Source organism: Podarcis bocagei (assembly GCF_964188305.1).
Source record: "Podarcis bocagei genome assembly, chromosome: 6".
Classification (NCBI taxonomy): Eukaryota; Metazoa; Chordata; class Lepidosauria; order Squamata; family Lacertidae; genus Podarcis; species Podarcis bocagei.
The window spans coordinates 8044997-8061450 of record NC_138130.1 but is presented as its reverse complement, the minus strand read 5'-3'; the positions used below and the strand labels follow the sequence as shown (position 1 = coordinate 8061450).

Here is a 16454-nt window from a genome sequence, read left to right as displayed (position 1 = left end):
CTTGCCGATCAGAAGGTCGCGGTTCGAATCCCCACGATGGGGTGAGCTCCTGTTGCTCAGTCTCTGCTCTTGCCAACCTAGCAGTTTGAAAGTGCAAGTAGATAAATAGGTACCGCTCTGGCGGGAAGGTAAGTGCTGTTTCCGTGTGCTGCTCTGGTTTGCCACATGACCTGGAAGCTGTACGCTGGCTCCCTCGGCCAGTAAAGCAAGATGAGCCCCACAACCCCAGAGTCATCTACGACTGGACCTAACAGTCAGGGGTCCCTTTACCTAAGTCGCCAGCAAAAGGGGCAAATGCCCTTCCCTAGGGAGGTGATGCCAAACATGAGAAAGTACTGTAAGCACTGCCCTAGACCTGCCCCCCCCATTGGCAGAACCAAAAGCAGGGCCTCCCTTGCTAATGACAGGGCATGGGCCTGAAGATAATCTGAAAGTATAATATATGATTGCGGCCTTGTCTCATTTTTCCAAGAAAGGCCAAAGCTGAAGAAACAGCCAGATATGATAAAAGGTGTTATAAACTAGGGAGGATACCTGAGCATCTATCCATAAAGTCGGATCTAATAACATGCCAAGCTACATGTTTAGGAGAAGTGCAACCCGATCTAGAAAAGGCCAAATTCCTATTCTCCAGAGAGCTATTTGACCAATGAGGAGAACCTCAATCTTACCTGGATTGACCTTCATTCATTGGACATTGATTGTGGACTTCTACAGTCACAGCTTAAGAGGATGGAAAGGGTTTCAAGAGGTCTGTATCATCCATATACTGATAACATTTTTCTTAAAATCTCTGGGCAGCCTTCCCCTCATAGCACTGCATCCATCCATCCATTCATTCATTCATTCAATTATAGCATATTTATTACCATCTCTATTCATGGTTAGGCTGGTGTGGAGGGAAGTTTTCCTTCGTATACCCTAGACCCAAGCAGTCTGGGGCTTTAAAAGTAAGCACCAGCATTTTAAATTGAGATTCAAAATGGATAAGAAGATGTTTCTGAATCCAAGACATATATTCCCACAAACTGTTCCTGGTGAATAGTAAAGCAACTATATTTTACACTAGCAAAAGTTTAGCCTTCAAAGGCATGTAAGCACATTGCAGTAATCAAAGCTAGAGGTTAGTAGGGCATGGATAAGTAGCCAAGCTTTCTCTATGCAAAAATAGATGCAGCTGGTGAAGCAGTCTTGGCTCATGAAAAGGTTACTGGACCATTGATAAAACCTGGACTTCCAGTGACCTTGAATGAGGAATGCAACCACATCCAGAACTGCTTGAACCAATGGTTAGATGAACCACCTTCCATCAATCCTTCCATCTTCTTTGGACTGAGAGTCAGTTTATTAATTTCCATCCAGTCCATTACCAATTCCAGACATTGTTCAGCACATTGACTGCATCATTTGGAAAACCACATATTACACATACTACATGGAAGTCCTACTGTGCTCTGAGGGCTTATTCCCTAGTAAGTATATTTAAGACCACAGCCTCAGACGTAACAGAAAAGTGGGCATCATGTCATTGAAAAGTCAGTTATAATACAGCATATTTATTTAAGCTCTACCACACAATACAGGCATTTTTTTTTACAGATATTCTAGTGTTTATGCAAAATAGTAATATGGCATGACAATACAGAAATTCATTCTTCAGGTAACTATTTTAGTATGTGGAAAAATAGAATTATTTTACTCTCTGATTTCCTTCAAGCGTGGCTTTTGTAATAATTTATAATATATTTTCATTCAAGGTAAAAACAATGTGAAATAGTCAGTGGAAATGAAAACCCAAAAACTAATCCAGATAAATTATTATTGCATTTTAAAAGAATTTTACTTTAAACTGAGATTACTTATGTAAAGTGTTACATTTTAAAATCTTAGCCACATAAACCCACTTAAAGCTTTCAATGGAAAAATGCCAGCTTTTAATTAAAATAGATTCAAGAAGGGATTGAGAATAATTACACTGGATTTATTTTACGGCTAGCGAACTAAATCAGAATATTGGTTAAGGTGAGACTGGATCAATTGGGATAGCAAAGGTAATTTGCATTTCTAATTCGTTCTATGTCATTGTGCAAAGATTTCCTCATATGGATCCTTAAACTTCTCTAGAATGGAATCTCATGAGACGACCTGAAAAGATGAAGGGGGGGATACACTGACGAACGTTCCTGTTAGAATAATGTGATATTTTTGGGCAAACAAAATGGAAGTTTTATTTTAAATGCTATATATTCAATAGGCCATGCAACTCAATGGGAGCACCTGGGAGCAAGCCTAATGGACCTCAGTGGAGCTTGCTTCTGAATTGATATGCAGTGAATTGTGCTTTTAGTATTTACTCCTTCTGGGTTGCATCCAGCAAAGTCATATTGTTAGCACATGGACTTCTGCTTGGGCAACAGACCTTCCCCCTTCTTCTCCCCACTGCCCCCTCAGATTCCACAACATTTAGGAGTAAATGAGCTCTACTTACTTCAGTGGCCAACGAAGCACAAGAATTTTCAGTACAAAACACTTTGTAAAATTACATTTCAAATTGCCTTTGTTAACAAGTCTCAGATTGTGTGTTCTCATATTATTTATATAGTGATACAGCATTTTAATACCAAATATAGTATGTATTTTATTTTGTTATGCAGCAGCAGAAAGATATCTAATCACAAAACAATATTCTTATGCCTAGGGCACTATCCCTTGCTTCATTTTGGATGCCTTGCTTAAGTTGCTGTAGAGTGCAACATATCAATTAAAGTAGCTGAAATCATGAAGAATTATAATATAGACTGCTAAAGGAGCAAAGCATATTTAAAGAATCCTTACTTATTTAAATATTATGTTAATAGTGTAATAATTTGAATAATTTTGTTCCAGAAGTTGATTTTAGAATCCTAAAAAGGAAAATCTAAACTTGGAATAGACAAGATGTACGTTGGCTCTTAATCGAGTTGCTGTTTGTACATTAGTAATTTAGCAATTATCTCCATCGTCTGCTACAAGCAACACTGACCCTGTTTAATAAAAGAATTATAAACAGTGAATAAATGAAAACTCATCTGCAATAAGTAAGAAAATGAAGTTTGCTGAGGAGCAGTAATTGGTTCTTGGATGCCACCAAGGCATTAGCAATCCATCATTCTCTTGGTTTTTTATTTATTTTAAATTTCTAGTATTTTCAGAACACTGTGTGTGGGCCACAGTTTTCTCCTCCTCTTCCTCCTCCTCCTTTTTTGTGCACCAGTGCATGGGTACATTGATTAGATCACAGTGCAAGTAGAACTCCTGATTTAACTCTGCAATTGAATCAAGATATGAGCTGGTATTTGAGGGTGACCTGAGTAAAAATTACAAATAAACCAAAAACACATATACTGACTAGAAACACAATAATTATATTTTCTTTTAACTAAAAAGAAATCCCACGAGTCTTTCCCAGGAGCCTCTGCCATCACCAGTGCCTCACTGAAAGAGAAAGCGGACAGAACCACACACCTCAGCACTGTTTATGAGAACATAAGCCTTGCAGAATCAGGCCAGTGCTGGATTCAGTCCAGCATTCTGTTCTCACAATAGCCAACCAGGTGCCCATGGGAAGCCTCGCCTCAGCTGTCATTCCCAGTAACTGGCATTCAGAAGAATACGGCCTCCAACAGTGAAAGTAGAAGAACATAGACAACTTGGTAAATGGCCATTGATATCCGCCATTCAAGTCAGTGGCCAGCACTGCTTCTTGTGTGAGTTTGTTGGCATCAGTCTATCTCAAGAGACAATGGAAGAGTGTGCTACCAGGTGTAAAGTCAAGTCATTGGAGAATTACAGAGCCTGCTGCGACTATAGAGAGCGACATGCAAGAGACATGTTTTATTGCAGATGGGGCATGTGAAGGCGCCTGGTTTTGCTGGTGCAGATGCACCCTGGTATTTCTTCTCTCTAGTCTCCTTCCAGCAGTCATTCCTCCTCTGGTCATTGCTGTGGATACACGGCCTCACTGTCTCTCTCAAGAGTTTCAGTGGTTTTTGCTCAATGTGATTGCGTCAATGTCAGTTGCTGCTTTGGAAGAATTTAGGGTGGGTGGTTGGAGTTTAGTTAGAAATGTGAAAATATGACAGTGTGTAAAAAGTCAGTATTTTCATCCAACTTCATTCTTTTGTGTATGTGTACTCTGGGAGCACTGTTGGCATTAAATCAAACACTTTTAGTTGTTTGTAGTAAGTTTTGAGCATTTTGTATTAGAAAGGACGAGAGCAGAAGATGTCTGCAAGGCTTAACTTTTGTGAACATGCCTAAGCCGGGTTTTTGTCAGAATGTTGATATGGATTGGAATAACAAATAACTACTTAGAATGCATTGCAGAGCTTTTACAAAAGCAATGATTTCCCCCCAGATAATAAGATACTCTATTAACCTCAAAAGAATATAACCAGTCAGCTAGCCGATCAGACTGAAGTGCTGCGAGAAAAGGTCGAGCAAGTGTTTTGCACTGGCTGGAAAGTATTGGCAGGTTGCAAGAGAATTTTCACTGAAAGGCATCAAGAAAATGACTGACCAAACTCAATGGGTTTATAATCAATCTACCTTGTCTTATCTAAAGAGGTTTAGAAGATATTGTGTTAGATATCTGTTAGAAGAGATTATCAAATTCCTGCAATGTAGACTCAGTGGACTGCAAAGTGTTTCAACAAGAATATGGTTTAAAAGTTCTAGTCAGTTAGAAGTCCATTGTTAGGAACTGACATTTCTGAGAAACCTTCATTCTTACCGTATTTTTCGCACCATAGGACGCACTTTTCCCGTCTTAAAAACTAAGGGGAAAAGTCTGTGCGTCCTATAGAGCGAATGCAGGGAGGAGGCAGGCAGGAAAAGCCCTCAAGAGCCCCACACAAGCTTCGCGCGGCTCTTGCGGGCTTTTCCCCAAGAGGGAGAAGGGACTGACGCCGCCAGTCAGTCCCTTCTCCCTCCTCTAGAAAAGCCTTGCACAACCTCTCCAGCCGGGGGGAGGCTTCGCAAGGCTAAAGAGGAAGCCAGGGCAGCGAGCGCGATGCATCCCGTTCGCTGCCCTGGCTTCCTCTTTAGACTTGCGCGCCTCTCCAGCGGGGGTGGTGGGGGTGGGAGGCTTCGCAAGGCTAAAGAGGAGCCAGGGCAGCGAGCGCGATCCATCCCGTTCGCTGCCTGGCTTCCCCTTTAGACTTGCGCGCCTCTCCGGGGGTGGGGGTGGGGAGGAAGCCAGGCAGCGAACGGGATGGATCGCGCTCGCTGCCTGGCTTCCCCTTTAGACTTGCGCGCCTCTCCGGGGGTGGGGGGGGGGTGGGAGGCTTCGCATGTCTAAAGGGGAAGCCAGGGCAGCGAGCGCGATCCATCCCGTTCGCTGCCTGGCTTCCCCTTTAGACTTGCGCGCCTCTCCGGGGGTGGGGGGTGGGTGGGAGGAAGCCAGGCAGCGAACGGGATGGATCGCGCTCGCTGCCTGGCTTCCCCTTTAGACTTGCGCGCCTCTCCGGGGGTGGGGGGTGGGTGGGAGGCTTCGCATGTCTAAAGGGGAAGCCAGGGCAGCGAGCGCGATCCATCCCGTTCGCTGCCTGGCTTCCCCTTTAGACTTGCGCGCCTCTCCGGGGGTGGGGGGTGGGTGGGAGGAAGCCAGGCAGCGAACGGGATGGATCGCGCTCGCTGCCTGGCTTCCCCTTTAGACTTGCGCGCCTCTCCGGGGGTGGGGGGGGGGTGGGAGGCTTCGCATGTCTAAAGGGGAAGCCAGGGCAGCGAGCGCGATCCATCCCGTTCGCTGCCTGGCTTCCCCTTTAGACTTGCGCGCCTCTCCGGGGGTGGGGGGGGTGGGAGGAAGCCAGGCAGCGAACGGGATGGATCGCGCTCGCTGCCTGGCTTCCCCTTTAGACTTGCGCGCCTCTCCGGGGGTGGGGGGTGGTGGGAGGAAGCCAGGGCAGCGAGCGCGATCCATCCCGTTCACTGCCCTGGCTTCCTCTTTAGCCTTGCGTGCCTCTCCAGCCGCAAGAGATCTACCAGAGGTAGATCTTAACCCTTGCCTCACCTGGGAGCTTCTCTGGGCAGGAATTCCCTCAGCTTAAGTGAGGTGGGGGAAGTGTGGCAAGTAGGGGGGTACCTACCTAGACACTGAAGCCACATGTCTCTCAGATGAAAATTGGGAGTGGGCATTGTGTGAAGTGCTCTGATGGTGTTTCCTGCTTGGCAGGGGGTTGGACTCGATGGCCCTTGTGGTCTATTCCAATTCTATGATTCTATGATTCTAAGTGGCTGTGGATCTCCTGCTGCAGAACTGTAGGACTGTATAGAGTTGGGAGGGCCACCTGAGGGTCATCTAGCCCAGCCCCCTCACAATGTAGGAATCACAGCTAAAGAACACCAGGCAGATGGTCCCCCAACCGCTGCTTAAAAGCCTCCAGTGGTGGAGACCCCAAACACCTTCCGAGGTCATAGAATTGCAAGGTTGGAAGGGAACCCCAGGAGTCATCTAGTCCAGCCCCGGTGGACAGCGGGCGCAATCCATCCCGTTGCACAAGACTAAAGATGCTGTGCAAGGCTAAAGAGGAAGCCAGGGCAGTGGGTGCCTGCCCTGGACTGCCTTGTCTTCTTCTTTAGCCGCGCTGGAGAGGTTTAGCTCCTGGCTGGAGAGGTTGCGCGGCTATGGATCCCGTGCGCTGTCTTGGCTTCTTTGCTCTTTGGGGCTGGTGGGGGAACCCGGGCTTCCCCCGCAGCCCCAAGAAGCTCTGGGAGAAGCAGACAGGCTGCGCACAGCCTGTCCGTTGCTCTTTGTGGCTGGGGGGAGGGATAATATTTTTTTCCTTGATTTCCCCCTCTAAAAACTAGGTGCGTCCTGTGGTCCGGTGCGTCCAATAGAGCGAAAAATACTATTTTCTTTAAAATGCGCCTTGATCTGAATAAATCTGAAGTTGTAACCCACTGTATGTAGTACAGTGGCTATTTTTTCCAGCTGTGTTACTGATACAAAATATCAAAATGGTTAAATGATTTCTACCCCAACGTATAAAGTGAAGCTTTTCATATCAAGTTCTAACAAATTTAAAAAGGTGTTAATCTAAAAATTGTTAATATAATCATGTGACACCTGAGATTTCTGACCAGATACATCTAGGATTGCCCTGTAAACAAGACATTGTCCAGTGCCGAACCAAATTCTCATTAAGAGATGAAACCTAGGTTGGTACACTCAACAATTAGGCCCATCACATGGAGAATAAAACTTCAGATAAATTAACCTCATTTGTCATGTATGTAAAACCTACATCTTAAGAAACAGATTTAAACACATTTTAAGTGGAGCATTATACTATGCCTCAATCCTATCTAAAATAAAATCTATTTTGATTTTAAAATAATTTACCAACTAAATATAGGGCCAGACTTTGAAAAGCAGCCCAGATTTTCTATCTGTATTCATAGGTGCAAATTGAGGTACTGCTTCAGAAATTTTCAGAAGACACAATTCTGAACCCCAATAAAGTTTTTTTGGTGAGAAATGCTTGCCATGTTGGGTGAGGCTTCCTTTCCATCAATCTCTCCCCCCCCCCCCTTCAGCGGGATTTTTAAAAAGCACTTTAAATGTGTATCTGTCTTCACTTTTTACTATTTAATGAATTTACAATCTATCCACACTATCTTGTTTTAAGCTAAACAAATTGTGATATTCAACTAGGTTTACTCTGAGTGAACCTATTGAAATTAATGGCCCCAATTTATTCATATTCATTTAAATAGATTGACTCTTAGTAAAACTTAGTTGAATACAACCCATACATAGGATTGTGTTGAATACCAGTTAATCTCATGAAAAGATAATCTTTCAACATCTCTTCTGCTTATCTTTCTTCGAGTGTTTTGTTTTTAACATTTTGTCCCTATTTCCCTGCCATTAACTTATACTAGTCATGCCTCCTCTGTTGATAAACAAATGGACTTGCATTGGTTATGCACAGCAACGAAGAATTTCATTGTCCTTGAATCATTCAACATCTGCATCAACTGCTTTCTCATTGCATGTTCAGTGTGAACATGTTGCAATAGATTGATGCATTTTGTTTCTTGGTTTTAAAACTGGATTCTCATGCTTTTGTTTCAACGACTTCCGTCCCTTTTAATGACCAAGCATAGGATTTGGTGAAATGTTTACAATAGTGCCACATTGGGAATGGATGAAGGCATCTATGGAATTCCTGTCTGCACAATGTGATTATTCTCAATATTTTTTCCAAGCCCAAACAGAACGATTCTTCTTCTTCTTCTTTAATAGAATCTCTAATTCTGTTAAAGTAATTCTACCACTAAGTACACTCTTTTGCTTGCATTTTCTAGTACAAAACACTTGGTAAGGGTAAAACAACACATTATATTAAATGTGTGGCTGTTAGCACTTATGGAGAGCTGCATGTTTCTTCTCTTCCAACTATAACTCTAAGGCACCTTAGCCATGTCTTCCAGAAATTCTGTTGCTATGCTTTCCTATGACACATAATTGGCTGCTGGTGACAGGGAATGCTGTCAAACACACTACATTGTGATGTCAGGATGTGTAAGTTGTGTCTTAGAGAGAGAGAGAGAGAGAGAGAGAGAGAGAGAGAGAGAGAGAGAGAGAGAGAGAAATATACTGTTCTTTCCGTTGATTGAAAAATTGTCAGATAGATGCAGATACATTCTTGTATTACTTATTTCTGAACAAGCTATTTACTCAACTCCCCTGGGGATACATAGCATGGAAGGGAAGTTTATGATAGAGCTAGGGCAGCAGCTAATTAAATTTTAGTTATTCCATGCAACACTTTGGGAAGATGAAATGTACAGGGGCGGTATTTGCAACACTTTGGGAAGATGAAATGTACAGGGGCGGTATTTGCAACACTTTGGGAAGATGAAATGTACAGGGGCGGTATTTGCCCAGTATTTGCTTTGCTGACTTATTGAACCAACATTACAGGTTAATTTCCTGTGTAGGAGATTTTTCTAGCATCAGCCATATTTTCTAAATTTATCTAAGGCAGATAGTAAACCAAGTTATCAGTTTTGACTGTTTTCTGAGAAAATGTGTACGCTTCTGTTATTGTGGCTATTATTTTTAAAGTTACTACAAGGATTGACATTCGCTCCAAGGTTGCCTTTCTTGATATATTAGAATTAAATTAATTTGACCTCATGTTTCTTAAGCATCATTTGGTAGCATTGTGACCCAGTAGAGAATGTTCCCGTTTGCACATAATGGTAAGCTGTGGTCTAAAACAAACCATGAGTTATCTGCCACAGATAACAAGCGTGCTGGTGCGCACTGCTCTGTGGCCTGTGCATTCTCTCCCTATGCCTTGCCAGGACGAAGTGTTAGTTTAATATTACATGTCAACCATGGTTTGCTTTCCCCAAACCTACTACAAGTGCTGGTTTCCACATAATCCGAAGATAGTGCTATAGTTTGTTTCCTTCCAGCATGGCAGTGGTGGGGACGGAGGCAAATGCAACTGAACAGCATATTTATTTATTTATTTTTTTAAAAATATTCATTTTATAACACAAATAAACAACCCAGACAGGAAAACAAACAATAGAAACAGATTCTTGTCTTATCCTTATTTTTTCTAAATATTGTTAGGTGGGCTTCCCCAAGTCCCCCCTATCTGATTTTCATTTTACCTCATCTTTAGCAGTTTACATATATCATAATTTCTAACCATATTTTTTTACTTCAACCATAAAAATCTTCACATTTTATCACTTGCAAATAATACTATTTTAAAATACACTATCTTCTACTTCTAACCCTACAGCCTAAATCCACTTCCAAAGCTATTCTTAGATTTAAATATTAACATATTTTTTCAAATATTCCTTAAACTTCTTCCAATCTTCTTCCACCATCTCTTCTCTCTGGTCTCGGAGTCTCCCGGTCAGTTCGGCAAGTTCCATATAGTCCATCATCTTCATCTGCCATTCTTTTGTAGTTGGTAAATCTTGTTTCTTCCAATTCTTCCAATATTCTCGCAGCTGTTGTGGCATACAGAAAAAAAGTAACATCCTTTTTGGGATTTCATCTTCCACTATACCAAGTAAAAAGGCTTCTGGTTTTTTTAATAAATGTGTTTTTCAACACTTTTTTCAGTTCATTATAAATGCAACTGAACAGCATAAACCATGGTTTACGATAATGACAATCACACTTTACATTGTGGATGCTCTTTGTGGGATCGCGCGTGGTGCTACAGTTCCCAGGGAGCTTACTGACAAATGGGCTGGCTTGCCTCTCAGTGTTAATTTTTGGAGGTTCACGGCCAGCCTCAGTAATCAAGTTTCTTGCTGGGAGGTGGGGCCAGCCCCATTTAAAAATAGGGGGTGGAGCTGAAATAGCCAGGCAGTTGGCTCTGGAGATTCACCCTCCCTACCCTCCATTTGTTTAATGTTTCGTTTGCAGGTTAACTTTTTCTTCCTCTTTAGCGGGCGCTGCTACGGTCTTTGACTGGTTGCTGTCGAAGGACAGGGAAGAAATTTTCTTGCATTGGCAGGTTTTGTCTTCCCCATAGCAATTCATAGAATCATAGAATCATAGATTTGGAAGAGACCACAAGGGCCATCGAGTCCAACCCTCTGCCAAGCAGGAAACACCATCAGAGCACTCCTGACATATGGTTGCCAAGCCTCTGCTTAAAGACCTCCAAAGCAGGAGACTCCACCACACTCCTTGGCAGCAAATTCCACTGTCAAACAGCTCTTACTGTCAGGAAGTTCTTCCTAATGTTTAGGTGGAATCTTCTTTCTTGTAGTTTGGATCCATTGCTCCGTGTCCGCTTCTCTGGTCACAACTTTGACCTTGGGTGGAATCCTTTAGCCTGACAGTATCCTTTAGTGGTGACTCACCCCTCTGCGGTGGCGATTCCAGGGTCCCCTCTTAAATGGGTTATATATATGGGTGTCACTGCCCATACACTGAAAGGTCGTCGGTGAACTACCCTGCGTGCTGGGACATGAGCTGGGCTGCCTGCTACACTTACGTCTCGCAGAGCACCCCGTATCCTATTTACCCTGATGAGCCTCAATTCCCCCCCGGCTGTGGGGCTGGGAGGGATACACTCCCAAGGCCTAAGCCAAGGTCTTCCTACATTCGGAAGTTTAATAAAGTTGTGGCCTAATTTTAATTCCATATAATGTTGTCAGAGTCTTTATTCCTTTCTTGTGATCCCTGGGGGCTGGGACTGGGGCTGTTGCTGCATGGTCACGCAATGTGTAAACCAGGTTAGTATGTCTCACATGAATTTGATACCTGGAAGTCTCTGCTTAGTCCTTAATTCATTGTCTGAACTTTTATTTTCACCGTATACACCATACAGCATCTGTGTGACTCAGTGAACAGAGCATGTTGAAGATAGACTAGGAAAATACATATTCAAACCCTGCTTAGCCTTGAAGCTCATAGTGCGTCCTATTCATGTCACTGAGGCTTGTGCAAGCAGAACTCTCCGGGAGTTGGGCTATAAGGAATGGGAAGTCATTACTAAATCACAACTCATATATTTCACAGATTTTAGCTGACCTAGAAAACCACGCACTTTTTAAAGATGACCTGGAATGTCAGAAGCTGATTCTGGAAGCCATGAAATACCATCTCTTGCCAGAAAGACGGACTCTTATGCAAAGCCCAAGAACTAAACCAAGAAAATCCACAGTTGGGACCCTGTATGCAGTTGGAGGAATGGACAACAACAAAGGTACTAATTAACAGTTATTGATTTGATAAAGACAGTTGGCAGAAGAGTCCCCATCCCCCATCTCTCCCTAGGAGTGTCTGGAATCCTTCATGCAGAAAAAAATCTACAATGTAAATTGTATTGTGGGCTAAATGGTAAAATCTCTTTTAATCTCAATAAATAATTGAGTAGTTTAATAGGAAGGGCAGAATACTGATTGCTCTTCCATCAGGTGTTTCAATCTGCTTCATTGTTCTAGAAGAAGAAACACCAAGGGAGTTAGCTGGGTCGCAAAATAAAAATGTTTTTTTAAAAAAGTAATAATGTCAGACACACTGTGATTGAAAAGGTGGGGAGGAGAGAGAAATCCTGGATTCAAAGCCCTAGGTTATCTCAGCTCTCAATGAATCATTGTCTGGAGGTGAACTCAGGGAAAAGAAAACTTTAAAATAACCCAAGCAGGAAATTCAGCTATAAAAAAATCAGACATTATAGTAATGGGAAGAGATAAAAGCTGATTTACTGAAACATTAATTTCAAATATCCTATTCCTTAATCTTACGATTAAATCTAAAACTATCAAACAAATGAGATTTTGATAAACACATAAACTAGATGTCCTGTGGGTATAGGACGAGTTACAAAAAAATATACTTCCCCCCCTTAGTATTTGTAAAGGTGGACAAATACTCATAGGTCTATGGCTTCAAACGCAAAAGCATTCCTTCTTAATTGTCAAGACATATGTGGGCAACATCCAGTGATGTCTGTCCGCTTGCTCAGTGGGACTAATGGTTTCTCTTCTCCCCATTTAGCCCTCAAATATGCTCTGGAGGGTCCTTCACATCCCAACCTTTATCTTTAATCAGTTTTCCTTTATCCATAAGTGTGCACAAAGGGAATAGAATTTTGTTCCTGTTAACTTCATCAGGATGGCATTCAGGAAGAGAAAAGACAGATTGCAAAAGTTACTCACGATTAGGTACTACTGAAAGAGCCACATAAGTATGGTTGAGATGACAACAGTGTAAGATGTGTCAAGGTCTTAAGGTTGCCAGGAAGCAGTAGCAGAACCTCAGACGTATTACCGTATTTTGCGCCCCATAAGACGCTCCGGCCCATAAGACGCACCTAGTTTTTTGGGGGGGAAATAAAGAAAAAAAAATTTATTTCCCCCCCAGGTGCGGGGCTGGAAGAACCAGGTCGGGGAACAGTGGGAAGGCACGCTCTGCCTCCCCGCTGTCCCCCGAGCTTGTGGGGCTGGCGATGGGGAGAAGTGCACCAGTCCCGCGATGGCAGGCAGCTCTGTGCCGCCATCCCGAGCGGGGTGGGACTTAGCGCCCCGCTCGTGATGGCGGCGTAGACCTGCCTGCGGTCCCGCGACGGCAGGCAGATCTCTGCCGCCATCCCGAGAGGGGCGGGACTTAGCGCACCGCTCGGGATGGCGGCGTAGACCTGCCTGCGGTCCCGCGACGGCAGGCAGATCTCTGCCGCCATCCCGAGCGGGGCGGGACTTAGCGCACCGCTCGGGATGGCGGCGTAGACCTGCCTGCGGTCCCGCGACGGCAGGCAGATCTCTGCCGCCATCCCGAGCGGGGCGGGACTTAGCGCACCGCTCGGGATGGCGGCGTAGACCTGCCTGCGGTCCCGCGACGGCAGGCAGATCTGTGCCGCCATCCCGAGCGGGGCGGGACTTAGCGCACCGCTCGGGATGGCGGCGTAGACCTGCCTGCGGTCCCGCGACGGCAGGCAGATCTGTGCCGCCATCCCGAGCGGGGCGGGCCTTAGCGCACCGCTCGGGATGGCGGCGTAGACCTGCCTGCGGTCCCGCGACGGCAGGCAGATCTCTGCCGCCATCCCGAGCGGGGCGGGACTTAGCGCACCGCTCGGGATGGCGGCGTAGACCTGCCTGCGGTCCCGCGACGGCAGGCAGATCTGTGCCGCCATCCCGAGCGGGGCGGGACTTAGTGCACCGCTCGGGATGGCGGCGTAGACCTGCCTGCAGTCCCGCGACGGCAGGCAGCTCTGTGCCGCCATCCCGAGCGGGGCGGGACTTAGCGCACCGCTCGGGATGGCGGCGCAGAGCTGCGCTGGTCCCAGGAGCGCAGGCAGCTCTGCAGGGCCACCGGGAGCGGGGCGGAGCTTCTCCCCCGGCTCCCGGTGGCCGGGCAGAGCTGCGCTGGTCCCAGGAGCGCAGGCAGCTCTGCAGGGCCACCGGGAGCGGGGCGGAGCTTCTCCCCCGGCTCCCGGTGGCCGGGCAGAGCTGCGCTGGTCCCAGGAGCGCAGGCAGCTCTGCAGGGCCACCGGGAGCGGGGCGGAGCTTCTCCCCCGGCTCCCGGTGGCCGGGCAGAGCTGCGCTGGTCCCAGGAGCGCAGGCAGCTCTGCAGGGCCACCGGGAGCGGGGCGGAGCTTCTCCCCCGGCTCCCGGTGGCCGGGCAGAGCTGCGCTGGTCCCAGGAGCGCAGGCAGCTCTGCAGGGCCACCGGGAGCGGGGCGGAGCTTCTCCCCCGGCTCCCGGTGGCCGGGCAGAGCTGCGCTGGTCCCAGGAGCGCAGGCAGCTCTGCAGGGCCACCGGGAGCGGGGCGGAGCTTCTCCCCCGGCTCCCGGTGGCCGGGCAGAGCTGCGCTGGTCCCAGGAGCGCAGGCAGCTCTGCAGGGCCACCGGGAGCGGGGCGGAGCTTCTCCCCCGGCTCCCGGTGGCCGGGCAGAGCTGCGCTGGTCCCAGGAGCGCAGGCAGCTCTGCAGGGCCACCGGGAGCGGGGCGGAGCTTCTCCCCCGGCTCCCGGTGGCCGGGCAGAGCTGCGCTGGTCCCAGGAGCGCAGGCAGCTCTGCACGGCCACCGGGAGCGGGGCGGAGCTTCTCCCCCGGTTCCCGGTGGCCGGGCAGAGCTGCGCTGGTCCCAGGAGCGCAGGCAGCTGTGCACGGCCACCGGGAGCGGGGCGGAGCTTCTCCCCCGGCTCCCGGTGGCCGGGCAGAGCTGCGCTGGTCCCGGGATTGCAGGCAGCTCTGCGCAACCCTCGGAGCCGGTCTCCCGAGGGTTGCGCAGAGCTTCCTGAAGCCTGGAGAGCGAGAGGGGTCGGTACGCACCGACCCCCCTCGCTCTCCAGGCTTCAGCGAAAGCCTGCATTCGCCCCATAAGACGCAGGCACATTTCCCCTTCATTTTTGGAGGGGAAAAAGTGCGTCTTATGGGGCGAAAAATACGGTAAGTGAGCAGCCTGGGCATGTATGCAATGCTAGAAATTTCTCATGTCTGTGGTCTTAAGAATAAAATAAAGGTAGTGGTCTTATACCAAGTCATACTCTGGATCCATCTCCTTCAGTTTTGTTGGCCATAGCAGTGGTTCTCTAGGGTTTCAGGAAGGACTTCTGCCCTAGACACCAGCAGTTGAACTTGGGACCCCAAAGGTAGAGTCAAACTTCATTGAGTCCTTCTTGGCTGAGCCAACCTAAGCAGAGGGAAAACAAGCCTTTAAAATAGTGTTTTGAGTCACACCACACCTTTACTGGCTTACCTGGCTCAGGGATGCCAGGTCACATGACTGAGTTGAATGCTTTTAAGATCCAGCCTGAGACCCTCCTCTCTGGCCCCACGCCTGCCATGCCTCAAAGACACCCACTTTTTCAAGGCTTAATCTGGTTTAGGGTCCGCTCAGCTAGCAGGGTGCCAGCTTAGTTGGGACAGGGGAGATATGCTGTTGTATCTCCAGCTGGGCTGGAAACCTCCTGGCTCAGCCAGAGATCTTCTGGATCCTCACTCTGCTCATCCCAGCAGATCTTGCTATAGAATTGCTACTTAAGCCTGCATAGGACCGCAGCCTTAAAATAGCGTACTGGTGACAATTCATTTCTAGCACAGTATTACGTATTGTGATTTGCTGACACAGCTCTTGGTGCTCAAGCTGCTGATCAAGCTAAAAGTCGAGGAGCATGTTGAACATGGGTGTTTTAATTATGTGTGGGAGTGTTACACAAATTTTCATTTTGCCGTTAATTTTAGAAGATATCAAGGTCTATCTTACCTTCCATCTTATCGAATATCAACCCTGTTCTCTATAACATATAAAACATTGAGCAAACTTTGAACAAACTACCAAACATTGAATGGTTGTCACCCAGAGAACTCAGTGGTAGTGTAACTCAGAAATATAATAAATGTAAGAACTGGGCAGCACTCTTATTGCTCTGATAGGTGTGATGTTAGAGACACTGCTTTAATAGACAGAGCAGCATGTGGATTTTAGCTCTCCAATTGCTCCCTAGAGTGAACCATTTTATACAGAACATGAAAGAGAACCTAATTAGTTCTTTATAACTTCATATAATAGCCACTTTTTTGCTATGAAAGTTTATCACAGCAAGCCATTCTTTATGCTAGTTTATAGTTCTAAAGAAAAGCTAATTAATTTAACCACTTGCACATGTGGCCACTCCACTGGTGGTCTCAGTGTGGTCCAACATCAAAAAACACTCTACACCAGGTCAAGAAGGTTATGGATTCACCAGATGGAGTATAGATGCTCGAGGGATGAGTGGGAAAACAACAAAAAGCAGAGAGAAAGCTAGGATGATAAGCATAAAGAATGTAAGTTGGAGAGGGACTTCCCACTGTCAGCAGGTGGTTTAAGTAGGAGAACAGAATGTCTTTCTAGAGTAAAGCAATGGAGGTTTGATCCTTTGTCATCCATTTTGACTGCATGATGCAGCCATTTGAATTCCACAGAATGTGGTTTATCCTCT

The 16454-nt window shown here is 46.4% G+C and overlaps 1 protein-coding gene across 5 annotated transcripts in view; it reads left to right on the top strand.

Annotated features, from left to right (window-relative positions):
- KLHL1 (kelch like family member 1) overlaps window positions 1–16454 on the top strand; it is a 138958-nt gene that overhangs the window by 71287 nt on the left and 51217 nt on the right. For all 5 annotated transcript variants that reach the window (XM_081198384.1, XM_081198382.1, XM_081198385.1 and 2 more), the window contains exon 6: window positions 11552–11738. In XM_081198384.1, coding sequence (XP_081054510.1) covers window positions 11552–11738 — 187 coding nt within the window. The remainder of the gene's footprint in view (window positions 1–11551; window positions 11739–16454) is intronic.